Here is a 16,629-nt window from a genome sequence, read left to right as displayed (position 1 = left end):
TTTTCCTGTGTTTTTCTTTAATAACATTCCCAACATAATTCCTTCCCAATCTCCCATCCATCCCTGCCCTGTGGCAGTGGGAGCCATTCCCTGTGTCCTGTCCCTCCATCCCTTGTCCCCAGTCCCTCTGCAGCTCTCCTGGAGCCCCTCCAGGCTCTGGCAGAGCTCTGAGCTCTCCCTGGAGCTGCTCCTCTCCAGGTGAGCCCTCCCAGATGTGCCAGGCTGGCTCCAGAGCTGAGGAGCTCCAGCCCTGGAGCAGCTCTGGGGCCTCCTCTGGACTCACTCTTATACTGGGGATTCTTGAGCTAGATGCAGTTCTCCACCTGGACCTTCACAAGAGTGAGAAATTATTTTTACTATATTAATAAATTAATTGTTTTAAGGATATAAAAATATTAAATTAAAATTAAAATACTTATCTGATTTTTTAAAATTCTAAAGTATTCATTTATTTGACTATGAGTTCTTATTTTTTACAATATTATATAGTACTCAGCAACCTGGAGGAAAAAATCCTACCAACTAATGACCCAGAAATAAATTACAGTAGATACACCTTAGGACATATGAATTCTCTTGTCGAATGACGTTGGCACAAGCCCAAACAACAAGAATAAGAGCTTCTGAACATATTTCATCTACATGGCACTACATAATTCCCATGCACTGTATTCATTCATACAAGAAATATTAAGCAGTTAGTGCTATTCCATGTATCAAGGGCTTTAAAATAACTTTCTGAATTATGTCTCAGCAACATAACAAATCACACTATCAATTAGCTTCTATAACAGAAATGACATTTCGTAATATATTTTAGCATGAAAAGAATTGGTCAGCTAAAATTTATGTAATCTGAAAAACGTGAGGAAGAAAAAATCATGGTGATTTTACTGATGATATTCCAGGACAAGAACATAATTTGAGTTGTACACAGCTGTCCAAGAAAAGTGTGTGGTTCTAAATAGTCTGCAGTAAAAAGCTACAGTAAGTTTGCTACAAAATTTATAACAAACAAACAAGAAAAGCTCTGTCATTACTCCCTGGTGTAACCTCTTTAAAATGATACTTCCTTAAGCAGAGCTGCTGTGGCTGGTCCTGCCAGCAAGGCTGCTGTCCCTGCTGTGCAAAGGGATACGGTGGAGCAGACACCAAAACAGAGCAGCAGCTGCTGCAGGTGTTTCCAGGCAGGGAAATTGGAGCAGATCTGAGTGTGATGTACTGATCATTCCCGTTGTAAGACCATTCATCTTGAGTTTGAACACTAATTTTGTGATTTTACAACCTTCTAGGCCTTCCAACCTGTGCTTTGGCACTGTCTGACCTGGAAGTTCTCCCAAAATAGGGTATCAGAGGGAATTCAACCATCCTATATGAGTGTAAATCCTTTCTTCTCTTGCGTGTGGATGAAAGACCAGCTCATGACTGTAAAGTCACCAGGAAGTCACTCATCCCTTAAAGTCCCTCTTGGGTATTAATTTAGGCTTCCAAATGCAGTGACTTCATGTGGATATAGTGACAGATAGTTATCAGCATGGGTTTTAAGGATGTAGTCAAGTTAAAATTGAAGGCATGCCTATGTGCCCTGAAATGTTTACTGGTTGGTGGAAGACCCAGATTGGTACTTAGGTAATAAATTGATGGAATACTTCTCAGCTAGTGATAAAAGAGTGTGTGGGATCTTTCATGAACACGGTAGTAGCATTTTCAAAAGTAGCAGGCACAACAGTCTTCACTTCAGAATAAGAAGAGAGGAAACATATTTAATATACTTCAGTTTTCCAGATGGTTACTTAAGGCTTATGGTTACTTATGACTTACTTAAGAGGAACAATTTTAGATCACTTAATGTCATTTTTATAAAAATACAGTATGGAATGTTAACAATATTTCTGGTGGATAAAATATCAATTCTAATATTCCCTGAAATATGAATCTTGATACCTATTATTATATATATGTATACGCTTATATATACTAAAATAAACATTGTAAATGCAATAGCCTATCTATGAAGAAATGTTTTCTTCCTCTGCCAAAAGAGTGCTTGAAATCAGTGCTGAGTTCAAACAGTTGAAGCCAACAAAATAAGAACCCCTTTCAGAAGTAAAGGCCAATATTTTGGTCTAGGAAGGTACAAAAAATTAAAAGGGTGTTTTGTGACAGTGTCCATTACTATGGGAAATGTTTAGGAAGATATTTATTTGTCATTGAATATCTACTGTGATTTCTTTTCCCTTTGCTCCATATAATGTTTCAGCCTCACACATGATGACAGAAGAGGGTGAAAATTGTCAAGATTAAATTGAAAGTGAATTTGTACTGAGCTTGAATAGTGTCCTTTCCAGTAACTGAATGTTCAAAACTTGTCACTTTTCTTGATAGTCTCATACTTGACATTGAGCATTTCAAATTGTTAGGAAAAACTAGATGCTTACAAAGTTGTACAGCTTTTCCAGAAATCAGGGCTGCACTAATTATTTTGTGTTTATTGTGCTTATTTCCTGAAAAGGCATAGAAAAATATTTTTATAATGTTCTGGATTTTTTAATTACTTAATTTTCTTAAAGAAATTGAAATGAATAAGTTTCTTAGCAAGGTGGATGGTAAAGACTTCTGGTTTTTACAGGCCTACCATAACCATAATCAACAATTTCACAATTCCAAGTTGACATAACTTTTCTGTGCTATAGGTACACTGAGATAAGCTGCAGATAATAACAGTAGATTCTGAAGAATCAGATAAACTGAACAATCAGATTCATTATTGTCTAAAATTATTTTTAATTTTGAGTGGGTTTTTTCTTATTTTTGCCCAAGTATGTCAATTGTGAAAGGAGTTCAGGGAGAGGTCCAGAAAGCAAAGAAAAAAAGATTTTTTTTTCTGAGTTTTTCAGAAGTGCAGATGGTAATTTGCCTTGACAATCATAAACTGTACTGGCTTCTGTGTGAAAATATTATGTAATACAGGTGTTTTATTGTCTGCTTTTTGATGCCAAAGTTTTAAGAAAGACATCAGTGCTCCCGATGTGTTTTGATTAGTGCAATGAAGACATGATCATAATCCATCAGTAAGGGAGAACAGTTTCATGTTGTAGGACAGAAGTGTTCATTTGGAAAACTGCAAGCAATGGCTCAGAGAACAACCTCTTAAGTACAAAGTGAGTTTGATGAGAGAACAGTGACAGTGGAATTACAGTTAAGACCTGTAATCTGCAATGTCCTGGAAGAAGAATGTAGAGAAACAAGTTTGTGATGAAAATACTTAATCTGCTCAGAGCAGACATCTTGACCTGCATTCTGGTAGTAATGAGCTTGTCTGCAGGAGTTCTCAGCATTGTAGAAGCAGCCAGAAGAGTCTGTTCTCCCACTGATGTGTATTAATTACCTGTCAATACACCAGTGGAGAGAATTAACTAAGATTTCCTGATGGAACAAAAGAATGGGTTACAGAAATATTTTCTGTTCCGTCATGTCCTCAGAATTTTATCTGAGCCTGTAACTCTTGAAGTAGGTTACAGAGTATGGAGTATACTGCAGCTGAGGTATGTAGATGACCACCTGTACTTTGGTTAATCCTGACAGTGAGGCAGCAGGTAAATTTCATAGATCCCATGGATGCAAGGTACTGACATAGAGTTCGAACCTTGTCATTCTGCATCGGAGCCTCTCTGGGCTACTATTTTTTCATGATGATTAGCAACTAATCCTGTCACTGTCACCAACAACAGAGGTGCATGCTTTCTCCTGCACTGCTGCTCAAGAAGCTCAGATACACACGGATACAGAGGTGCAGACATAGAGTGGAAACAGACTTCTTCAGCTGAAGCAGAATTCACCATGGAGATACACTGCCAGTATGCTTTGCTTATGGTGTGGCTGCTGTAGCAAAATATCACTGATGTAACTATCTTCTGAATTTTTATCATATATGGAACAGAAGCTGATTCCAGCTTTAAGCTGGAACAGCGTAACTTTAGCTTTTCATCACATGTGATCTGTGTGGGCACCAGGGGCGCCAGATAATTGAGAGGTATTTAATCTTTAAGGATTTGTCCCTTGCCACTCCACGACACGCCTGCAGGTACAACTGGATGCACAGTTTGTGTATGCAGAAAAAGAAAGGCACAGCCCTAGTGACCACCAGAATGGCACAGAAGCCAACACTGAGATATTTGTAACAGGTTTTGCTATCAAGTATTTATACACTGGTTGTCTTCCTGCCACAAAAGCATATACTACATTTTCTGGTCCAGCAGAAACAGAATTTAAGCCCTACTATTCCCATATGTAAAAGAAATGTTTGTTTTGCTCCTTTGGTATATATAGTCATATCTATGCCCTTGGGCAGTATCTGTGTTTGCACCAGCACACTGGCTCCTGTGCTGGTTTTATAGTTTTCATTTTTTTCTCCTCCAACAGAGTTCACTGGTATTTCTCCTGAATGACATTGGCTTTTGTTTCATCTGAAAATACCTATTTAGCATTTTTTGGTTATCAGTATTGAAAGATGGCATTAGAATCTGAAATGGGATGCACATTGAAATAAATTTGTACTGGAATTCCACAAACCTTTCTGCTTCTTCATCAGTGTGATTCAAGGGACATGGCCTACATCTGTACTCAATCAAACAGGGCTGTGTTGGCCAATATAATCTAATTGTTTGACATTTTTATAGTAATTCATTGAGACCAAAGAGAGATGACTACATTAATATCTTGATGTAGCTAGATAATATTTGAGATAATACTGGTGTGCCAAATTGCTGAAAGGCCCTTAAATTCTCTCACAGATTTTTAACTATTTGTGACATAGAAAAGGAAAGAGACTTCAATATAATGTAATAAAGAGAAAAATTAGTACAATCTATAATACTAACTATTATAATAAAGAACATTACAATAAATTTTCTAGGAATCTTCTCTTCACCAATCATTTAAAATTATATTTCTCAATAATTGAGATGAGAATTATTGTTAATGTTAATGACTCTGTTTTCTTGGATAATCATTTTCACTGAGGTCATAATTAAACAGAAATGTTCTAGCCATATAATATGTATATTATTCCTCTAGCTAGACTGTGAACAAATATGTCAAATATGTCTGCCCTGTGCATATCTGTGGGAACACTCAGGCTGGAATGGTGGTTGAGGAACCAAATGGTGGTTGAGGACACCCTAAACATATGTGAATGCTGAATCTGCTTAGGCTTAGACCTCATCTCACTGTCAAACCCTTCTCTCCTTTGCAAGTGCATTTGTTGGGGGAAGGAGTCTCCTCTGAGTGGGATGTCAGATCTGCAAGTAAGAGCAACCACAGGGAGAATATTAAAAGTGTTTTATTTTGGAGGTGTTGCTCTGAACGCAGTAAAGAAATGAATGGAGCAAGCAGGAAACAAAACTAACAAACAAAAAAAAAATAGGAATTAATATTCCATCCAAATTCAGAAACTGAGAGAAATGTGTTTCTCAAACTTGGTTTGATTGATAGTTGCATTTTTGCTTTCAGAGCCCTTGGCAATAAAGGTTCAGTGTGGGTAAGGGCAAGGTCTTTCCACTCAAAAGTGAAAGAAACTCAGATATGTGGTTAAGTGCATTTTTTACCAAAAAACAAGGCAAAAATATTTGCAAAAGGAGCAATGATAGTTGCTTTATAATGTTACGTTAATTTATCTGTTTATAATGAGATACAAATAGATGATTTAGAATCATAATCTGCATCAGAGCTATGACGGAATAATCTGGTTTATGGTGAACTTCTGGTAGAGTTGATCTTCAATAACAATCTCTGCCCCTCTCCATGCCATTGCACTTTGAGCAAGAACTCCTCCAGCAGTGTTTTGCAGTACATGTGGTTTTAGGAGAAAAAAAATCTGTATGTTGAGACGTTTGTATCTTCAAAAAGCAGTAAGGGGTCCCCAGAGAAGCTGTGCTGTTTGTTACCAAAGCAAGAACATGAACATTTTGTAAAGTGCACCAACACTACATTCAGTGTCTAAGCTTTCACCATCATCCCTGCAAGTGGGTGATCAGGTGAGCTGATCTTATGACCTTTTAAAATGTATCCTTTCTCTAAATCTGAGGCTATGAAAAATAGCTTGGACAATGTACTTTAAAATTTCAGTATTTAATCTCTTACTGAAATTATTTTTGAAAGCTATTTTGGATATTTTCCCCCATGCCCAGATCCACTTGTTTGTTCAGGTTTTTTTCTCAAGAATATACAACTTTAAGAACAGATTTGTGTGTTAGTTTTTCCATGAGAAAGAACTGACACAACTATAAATGCAGAGTAGCTCTGGTGGGCCACAGCAGAAGACATGGAAACGAGGAAATAGTGATTCCAAACAGAGCCTGAGCAGAGTTTAAACAGAGGCCTCAGTTCTACAGACCTGTTCATTAGCTTGAGTGACCACTCCATACCCTGTGCACGTGCCGTGACATCAGGATACACTTGCCTTAAAAATCCACCTGTATGGGCTCATTCCCAGTGAGAGAGAACCATGGTGTGCCAACTAGAAAGTGCAGCATTGCATAGGCACAAGATGGGCAACTCTGTTCACTTGGACATATCATAAAGATGTCAAGAACAAGGTTGGAACACTTCATCCTGGATAGGGTCTGGGTAGCATGTCATGACCTAAAAGGAGAGATTACTTTCATGCTGAAACATGAGGTCTCCAGCACCAAAAGGGTCCTAAGATTCCTGTTATCTTTTCCATAATTTCTGGTTTTCACTCAGTGAAATGTTTAGCTAGGCTTCAGTGTTGGTGCCTATCATACTGTTATCCCAAAGGAACCAACATGACCTCAATAACACAACAGTAACACTTATGGCAACCATAATTTATATTAAAAAAAAAAAACAAAAAACCCACATATTTCCATTGCAAACAAATAGATTGATGAAGTATTGCTGACATTTGCAATTGTCTCCCTATGCCATGGAAGATTTGTAGGAAGGGCAGTATCTTTCTCCAGGTTAGACCATTAGGATGCAATTATCACAAAACAGAAAGTGGTATAGTGCTACGATGCTAGTTTTGCAAACAATAGACAATGCTACAAAATTGTTTTAAGGAATGTGATTTCTAGGCATACTCTTGGTGGCAAAATGAAAATTCAAGGACACGAGATGCTGTTTATTAGCTCCCAATCAAGTGTAAGCAAGCTGACTTTGGCACTGTTAACACTATTTATTCACGAAATCTTAAGATCTGAAAACCATCCCTTGCCCTAATTACTTTTTGTATATGGCAAAATGTTCATGTCATGCTTTTACCATATACTGCAAAAATGTGTCCCTTTAATCACTGTGCACAACTCTGAAGCCCTAGTTTTGTTTGTATTTCTAAATTTTTTTTACTGTGTTATTGAAAGACTTAACAACCAGCTCCTGGGAGCCATGTAATATTTTGCTCCCAGGCTGATACTGTTCTGGTTGGCCCACCATGACAATGTGTCAAGGTGTTCACACTTTTTAAAATGTACTTTCTGACCAGTAAGTAAGAAAAAAAGATATCCTCCTCTTCCTGAAAAGCATTACTGAATATATTTTCAGATGAAAATACTCACTGATTCTATTATTCCTTGTTTCTCTCAGAGATGGGTACATCTCGTAGAGATAGCTTGCTGTTTTCTATTGCTTTCCATATAGTTTTACATCATTTCCATGCATTTTTACATTAGTTTTTTCTTTGCAATTACTTAATTTTTGTTGCTTTATTTTGTACTACACAGCTATACTTTACATATCCTCACCTTCTCCAAAGATAAAATAATTCTGTTGCTTTTAATTAAAGACTAGCACTTCTGCCAATTCTTCATGATTTAATATATGTAATAGCATTAACTTGTGATTAACCTAGATCAATATATCCTTGAAACAGAAAATCTGAGTCTTAAATGCAAAAATTTTCACTTTCAAATTATATCTGGCTGTTTTAATGGACTAATGAGCACCAAAAGATGCATAGAATTAATAAATGAATACCATACTCTTCCTATCTCACAGTATTTCCAAAATATTTTAAAAAGGCATATACATCTGTTCATTGTTCTGCTACAGATACCACAGGATTGAAGAATGGTAAAGAATGTGCCTGTCAGAATAAGGATCAACATTTGTGTTTAAGATTGAGCCTTGCAAAAGTTCAAGCCAAAATTACACTCTGAAAAGCAGTCACCTCATAAAATTCTGTGAGATGAATAGGAAAACCATACAGTCTTTTGCAGTGAGTTCTCACATGTGCAGCTCATGATTTTATTCGTAGACTAACTCCTCTCTTTGGATCTTAAAATCCCAGGATGAAATCAGGGCAATGGAATCTGAACATCCTTCTAATCAGAAGATAGAAAAGGATCCAATGCTTCCTAACCTCTCTCCTCTTCTGCAAAGGACCTTGCAGAAAAGGTCCAAAGGGCTTTTGTAAGATGCAAAACAAAGAGCATGACTGTCCATGGGTGTGAGTGCTGTGAGGGGCACAAGCAGGAACAGATGGCCAAGTAGTTCCCTGGGCATGCCAAGGCCAGAGTGGCTCAGGGACACCCTCCTGTGCCTGTCCCTCCACCCCAGCAGGCAGCTACAGCTCGCCTCCTGACGAGCAGGGGAGTCATACAGAAACCAGCCTCTGCGACATATCAGGGCTTCAGGGTATGCTCTGTGCTGGATGTCCGTGTTATCTTTTCCTGACCCTCCAGCATCTCCAGCTGCTGCAGGAATGGTTCTTTACTTCCAAGTCAGCAATGTACTGCTTAGTGACTAGCTTTGACCACAGGTATCTCAGGTAGTCCCACTTTTTTTAAAGACAATATAGTTTTTCAAACATTAACATAACAGAAATTAAAAAAACCCCAATCTGATAGAGACAAAATGTCATTATCCTGTGTAAAATAATTATATTTTTTGGAAGTAAAACTGAACCATGGATGGTTCATTCAATATCACATCTCTATAGCTAAGGCCTGTAAAGGATGGAGCTAGTGTAGCTTCTCTGTACCATTATGGAACATTACCTGTTCCAGCTGGCATTGTTCTGATATCTTCTCTAGAAATAATGGTTTCCCATCTTAAAGCATTTAAATACAGTCAGCCTTTGCCTTTTCTCCTAAAATGCATTCAATTAAAGTTGAATTTTATATAGGATTAAAATTCCAATGTGCCTTAGCACAAGCTTAGTTCTTAGCAACATTTCATAAAATGATCCCACTTTGTAAAACAGAACTCTGTCTTTATTACACTCATAACCTGGTATGGCTTTTCATGTGCAAGTGACATTCCACTAAAGCTAAATATATTGCTGCACTTCATTGTGTGGATTAAATATGAGATAGAATACAGACACAGAAAGCTGGCAATTTCCATTAGTTTTCACTATTTACAGAAGTGGTATTTGTGTTACAGTCCTTGCTTCTGAAGGTGAAGGTGTATGGAATCAGCAGCCCAATTAAAGCAGTGAGGATGCGACTTAAGCAGAAATAGACACTAAAGGAGTGGAGGGAGAGAGACACACAGTGGTGTGGTGCCACTACCTGCTGCAAGTTGGTTGTGGATTGGGAAGAGAAATCCAGTGGAGTAAGGGACTCACCTTATGGCTGGGTGTTTGACTGCACCCAGCCAAGCAGCTCTTACCTGCACTGAGGAGCCTGGGAACTCAAAAGCTGGTGTCCACAGGACCCCAGCGTCAACATATCTTTATAGTAGGTGATTGTAACAATGAAATACACCACAGTGCATTGCATTCATGAGCCATCTCCCGCTCTACATGGGACGCATTTTGTTTTCTGAAGCTGTCAAAAGAGCCAAAGGTCGTCAGCTCTGTGTTCATCTCCAGTTTTCCTCTTCAAAACAGTGCTATGAACTGCCATGGGGGTCCTCTTGCTGCCCCTTCTGCCCTGCGTTAGCACTGCTCTCTCTGAAGTCAGCTTCATGTTGGACTCTGCAGTTCCTATGGCACTGCAACTGAACATTTGAATCAGACACTGCCTGAACTAAAAAGGTGGAAAAAGAGGTCAATCAAAACATGTAAGAAATGTAAAAACAATTCTATAAATCAATCTGCATATTAGCTAAAGTCTTGGAAATTCTCTTATGAATCAATTGGGAATATAAAAAATAACCCTATAAAATATATTTACCTATGCCACCACGAAGAACTCTAAACCTAAAAATTAACTATGTTTTGAAAAGAGCCAGTCTTAATCTAGAAAATAATTTTTCTTTTCTGCTTCTAGCTAATCATATCTAATGGACATAATTGGCCATTTCTCCAGACTCATGCTTTCATATACTAAATTCCTGGCTACTCCAAGTTGGGTTTCTCTTGTTCTCATCCACAAACAGGGTAAAGTGTAGCACACATCTACATGGTTTGGGAGATCAGTGTGCTGTCCACAGGATGTGAGATAAGCAATAGCTCTCTCTGCAGGACTGGATAAATAAATTCACCATTTCTTATTCAACAGTTATTTCACTGTTTTTCTTTATTTAATTTATGTGCTTGATGCCACCACTCTCAGTTGCTTTATTCATGGCAGAAATCTGCCCATGTTTATTATCATGCCTGTTATCACTGTAAGCACACAGCACTCTGGTTCATCCCCATGTCAGTTTTTTTTTCTGCATCCAATCCTCCACCCTCATTCCAGAGAAAAAAGCTCCCTGTTAAATGGGAATGTGCAATACTTCCACCCTCCTGCACATAAACCACAAATGCCTCATTTCCCCAAGACAAATTCAAGCTTTGAAAATGTGCACCCGACCTCAGGATCAACTTAATGGTGTTGCATTATTAAAGAATTATTGAAATATACTGGGACAGTCTTGAGAACATAATTTTCATACAGGAAGATAACTGATGTTCCCTAGGGGCTGATTTTCCTTTATAATATCTAAACCTAATAATTATTAACATTTATATTTCAATAATGCTCAGAGATTTACACTATCTTCCACCAGGCAGATTATTTTTTCATTCTAAATGCTGGCTATTGTAATGCTTGTTAGCTAACACATAGGTAGGTAGAAATATTTCATTATAAAGCAGACAAAATAGCAAAATATGAGTGTTAGAGACACTCTGAAAGCATACAGTACCTGTTTGTTCATAAAGACATAAATAACTGGATTATAAACTGTAGCTGTTTTGGAAAAGAAGGCTGGAATTGCTGCCACACAAGGATCCAGCTCAATGGAAGGATATGCGGTGACTAGGATAGAAAAGGTAGCGTATGGCATCCAGCAGATTAGAAAGGCAACGATCATGAAAACAACCATTCTAGTCACTTGTCTTTCAGGTCTCCTGGCAGCTCCGAGCCTGCCTTGTGCATCTGACACCTTTTAAGAAAACAGAAAAGATTCTAAAAAACAAACAACAAGGTGTCCAACTAGTGACTTCAGTGAGCTGTCTAGCTGCCACACTAGAAGGAAAGACCTGCTCTTCCCAAGAGCAGCAGCACAGAGGGATGGATGCCAAAGTTACTGCTGAAGGACACGAATTACCACATACCAGCAGCGGTAAATTTTCCTTCGCTTAACTATCTTTATATTTGTATTGTCAAAGAGAAAAAGAAGCAGATAGTGAGCTGAATTCAAGCATTTTCTATTCCATGTAGCTTTTGCAGACAGCCGGGTGTCTGGCATGGGTGTTACAGACAGCGCTGCTGAGGCTGTGCAACCTCCTCACCGAGGGGCAAATTCACACCAGGGAAGTCTGTCTGGCTCAGTGGTGCTCCATGGCCTTCCCCAGAAGAGCATTTACAATCTAATGATATCAGAATTAAAGTGGGATTGGGGCATTTAGTAGGAATGCTCTCCCTCTCTCTTCAGTGATCATGCAAGAAGCTTAAGCACAGAGGTTCATACAGAGACTAACTGATGTCAAACAGTGTCTTTCTGGGAAACATCCCTGTTTGGTTTCTGATGACTTACTGAAACAAGGTGCTGTTATGAAATGTTATTTTACAAAACAAATCATTAATAACTCTGTATGGCTCCAGAAAAACCTGACACCAGATCTTGCAATTATTTCTAATAAAATAAGACTTGTTTGCATTATGTGGCCTTTTAACTTCTACAGTAATGTTAGAACTCTGTGGAGACATTTTCCTTACTTTATACTTTTGAACTGCACTTGAAGAATTTCAACGTTTGTGCTTAAAGAGGTAGAGATGCACCTCCTAGGAAAGGCAAGGTCCTCACCTCTGTAGAAAGTTTCAATTCACATCAGTTTTTACCCAATATAAACATAACAACAACATCAACAATAACAACAACAACAACGAATTTTTACAATAACTGCAAGTTACTAGGCATTAGTAAAGGCTGTGTTTGGTACTGATAAGACAGTCCCTTCCAATATATGAGATTTCTATAACATTTTTTAATGTATGCTGTTCCTACACAGAGCGCTCCAGGCTCTCTTTCAGCAGAATTGCAGTCCCCTGGAAAAGAAACACAACCTCATTTATTGCAGTTTCAAAGGTTTCATCTTTGTCTCATAACAGCCTGGTCTTTTTTTCACATATAGCTTTTCCTTTCTCTCTAAATACTGATAAAGAAAGACATACTGGTGCCTTATCTTCCAAACAAAGGAATATTGGCAAAATAATTTACCTCTATTGTAAACTGCTAATTTATTATTTTCTTTCATCAACTTTTCAACTAATTTCTTTCATCAACTTTGATGGTGCAATGCAAGCTACAATTGGCATTATAAAGCTGGTGTTACTGGGACTGAGGGACTGGCAGATTATTCCACTTGGGAATAAGCCTGCGCTGTGACAAATGTGGGACAAAATACATGAAGAGGGTTGATTGGGAACATCAAGACACCAGTTCTGTTGCTTGGATCTCTCTCTGTTCACTATAGTCAGATTTTTGAAAATTAGCTTAGTTTAGTGAGATACAGTCATATGGCAATTCAATATAGATTTACAGAATGTGTTGCAGGTACTGGCTTTTCAGAGCTTTGCAGTAAATAGAAATATCAATATTGTCCCAAAATCTTGTCCCCAAATCCTGGACAAAATAGGAATTTTCCTGTTCTATTGTCTTCTTTGTCTCTTTTTGCAGCTTCTTCTTTGGATCAGGTCAACACAAGCATTAAAGAAAATTCAAAAACATTTCTCAAGTCTTCTAAATATTCCTGACAATTTTCTTATAAAACAGCATTTCATTATTTGCAAAGGCTGCATCTTATTTTGAGCATATTACTAAGTAGTAGGCAGCACTCTTAAAATTTACAACTGCAGTCATTCCAAGCCGCATTCTAATTTGCCTGGTTCGAGTCTTATGAAATATCAATTAATTGAAGCATAATTGTGAATAAAGCAGTACTGGATTGTTCTGTTTATTTATGAGGTAGACATTCTTTCACTTGTATTATGTTTGACTAACGAGATGTACTGATAAGTGATGTGAACTCCACACTTTAAAACACCACTTCTAACCATAGCATGAATTTCGGTGTGTAAGGGTAACTATATAACAAGGGATGTAACTGAGTGTGCTTGCTGCCTGCAAATCTGAACTGCTGATGTCTGATCTTTATAGAAAATCAAACACAGTAATTCCAAACTTTTGCATGCACACACATTTTAGAAGTTTGCTTTTGGGTGCTTCTTCTTACCTTTTTTAACTTCCACACCAATTTTCCATAGGATACCAAAATCACCAATAAGGGTACTATAAAACAGGTGGTGAAGAATGTAATAATGTACGTATGGTCAGCATAAGCTCCTGAGTACCTGTATAAAATACAAAATACCTTTGTAGGTATTACTACTATGTGTTCTTATTATTTTCTTGGAATATTAATATTTATTTTCAAAGATGTCACTAGTATTTTTGTCAAATGTTTTTATTCAATGTGCCCCTTTTCAGTTCTAATCATATCCCCAGATGGAGCCCTGGGCAATCTCCCTGCCAGGGGCTAGGAGAGGATCCTACAACTACAGGTACAGTATGAAAGAATTGTGGGTATGATTATGTGGGAAGGGACATGTAGTACAACCTCCTGCTCCAAGCAGAGCCAGCTATGGGTTCAAAGTGAGACTAGCTGGCTAAGAGCTTTGTCCAGTCTTCTGAAAAAAAATCTAACTTCTTTGACTCCTGACAAAAAGCACAAGGTCTAGGGTGATTATTTTCATTAGAGATGGAGGCTCCACTCTTTAGAAATTTTTGTTTTAGAAGGTGATCACAGAAAATTTTTATCAGTTTTATTACAACTTTCTTTACATCTGTTTTTTTTTTCCAGATATTTACATCATCTTTAACCCTTTCCTTTATATTCCTGGCCCTGAGGCATCCTGAAATACAAGTTTCATTTTTTTACCATACTCTGTGAGAGTGGCCTTACCAGTTAGGCTCGCAAGTAGTCCCAATCTTACTGGTAGTGTAACTGCTCCAACCAGTTGTTGGTGGAATGGTCCAAATGAAGGAAAAACTCCACACAAAGACAATACCTAGAGCTGCATGCTTCCCCCTCAAGCGCGCATTTCTCAGTGGGCGGCAGATCACAATGTACCGCTCGAAAGCCAACAGAGCAAGAGACCAGAGAGCTACAATGCCTGTAGCAAGAGAATGGTCAGCATCAAATTTGGGTATACAGCTGAAATGCAAACACCATCCCAAGTTACAGAATCCCAGAACTGTTTATTTTGAAAAGCATCTCTGGAGGTCATCACTCCCCCTTCAAGCACTGTCCATCTAGCAGGTTGTTCAGGACCAAGTCCAGATGGGTTTTGAGTATCTTTGCAGATGAAGACTCCGCAACCATTCTGGGCCACCGGTTACCCTCTTTGATTACCTACAACATCAGACACCTTTTCAATCAGCACAAGTTATGAAAGGATGGGCAATTTATATGCATTATTCTAATACTAATGAAGAGCACAAAAATGTCATGTTTGTCCAGTTTGCCTGTCTACAGTATGAATGCTACAAAACCAAGCAGCTAATCAGGCCAGTTAAGTGACCAGGACTTGCACTTTTAGTTCTGCACTGAAAAGCTGCAAATAATGTGTAGCATCCAAATTAATTAACTAAAATCTTCAAAACATTATCTTTGTAAAAATTATTTCAGGATATCAGAAAACTCAAACCTGCATACAGCTGTCCACAACATCAAATTATCAATTTTGGCATATATTACCTTGTGGGACACCAAAATCTTGAAATAGCCTGATCTTTCTCCATAGGACACGGCTTACATGCCACAAACAGATGTAGAAGCACTGTCCCACAGAGACATTCCCTCTGTCTATCTTAAACGAGTAGACAGCAGCTGTGGGACTCCTTTTCGGGCTGAGGATCAGCACTGTGTGATTTAGAGCAGGGACAAGCATTACTGGCTGTCTTCATGCAGCTTCAGAGATGGGGACAGGAATGAGTGTCCGTCTCAAGTGAGTAGATGCCCTGTTCTAAATAAATATCCCATTTATTCTGCAGAGGTGTATTTACATAGGGTACTGTGTGGTAAGGATTTTTCCTCTTAGAGTACTTCTAATATTTTTTGGTAGTAAGTGAACAAAGCCATGAAAAAAAAAAGACATTGGTGTGCAGACTGCCTGTTACAGGTGTGTCCCTGCTCCCCAGAGCCCCTGAAGGACAGAGAACACAAGATGTTCCGTGCCCTGAGATTTTCCAGAGTTTATGGGTAGCCATTCACTCTTTTTCTCTCTCTCTTATTTATCCACATATGCACACACTTAAATACAAATTTTGAAAATAGCTGTGTATAATGAATTTTATCCTGAAATTGTTTTACCATAAGCCCCACAACACTGCTATTCTATTGGAAAGCTTTTTCTCATTCTATGGAACATATTCAATGATCAGTACACATGCAACAGGCTATGTATATGACGGGGATAGAGAGATATATTTTTCACTCTCCACTGCAGAATTTATGTAACAGGGAAAATATCAGTGAATTCAAAAGCATGCAAAGTCAGTGACTTAGGAAGCTGCAGTAGAATACATAGGAAGAAGTTGAAGGAAAAGAACATACAAAAGAACAAACAAAATCAAGCTTACCAAAAAATGTGACAGCAAATCCTTCCAATACACAAGCCCAGTATCCCATAAAAAAATAACCTTTTAGATTTGTTAAAAAGCTGATGGTACCACCAGTCAGTGAGACCAGGAAATCAGCCACAGACAAATTGACTATAATATAATTGATAGGTTGTCTCAATTGCTTGAACTTAAAAGTTACCAGGATTACAGCCAGGTTCTCAGCAAGTGACAGGGAGGTCACCAACAACATTACTGCTGCCAGAAGCCTGAATTGCCAGGGCTGGATGGAGTCCAGGGGACGATGGAAGGGATCCCATCTGGCAGGAGCAGAGTAACTGGGCAAAAGTGACCCATTTTCAAATACTCTAAATGCATCCATTCCTTCGTTCAGTAGCAAAAATAATATAATATAATATTGGAGTTTCAACTCTGTAAATAATATTCAGGATTAAAAGGAGATGTTTGCTCTCTCCAACAGAAGTGTGAACAAACTCCCCTCCTTCTGCTCTCCAATAATAACTGAGGAAAAAATGCTTCAGTTGGAGGAAGGTTTAATGCTGCAGAGTGAAAGTGGGAAGAGGGATTAGCAAGAAAATCTCTTAGAGAAAC

At 38.2% G+C, this 16,629-nt stretch overlaps 1 protein-coding gene across 1 annotated transcript; it reads right to left on the bottom strand.

Annotated features, from left to right (window-relative positions):
• Positions 1-9,794: 9,794 nt before the first annotated feature.
• Positions 9,795-16,399, bottom strand: LOC100225918 (opsin-VA-like). Its single transcript, NM_001279265.1, is given in 5 exon segments — positions 9,795-9,992; positions 11,098-11,337; positions 13,631-13,748; positions 14,360-14,570; positions 16,039-16,399. Coding segments are annotated over 5 exon segments (1,128 nt in total).
• Positions 16,400-16,629: the final 230 nt, after the last annotated feature.

Source organism: Taeniopygia guttata, chromosome 6 (assembly GCF_048771995.1).
Source record: "Taeniopygia guttata chromosome 6, bTaeGut7.mat, whole genome shotgun sequence".
NCBI lineage: Eukaryota > Metazoa > Chordata > Aves > Passeriformes > Estrildidae > Taeniopygia > Taeniopygia guttata.
This window is presented reverse-complemented; position numbering and strand designations above follow the sequence as displayed.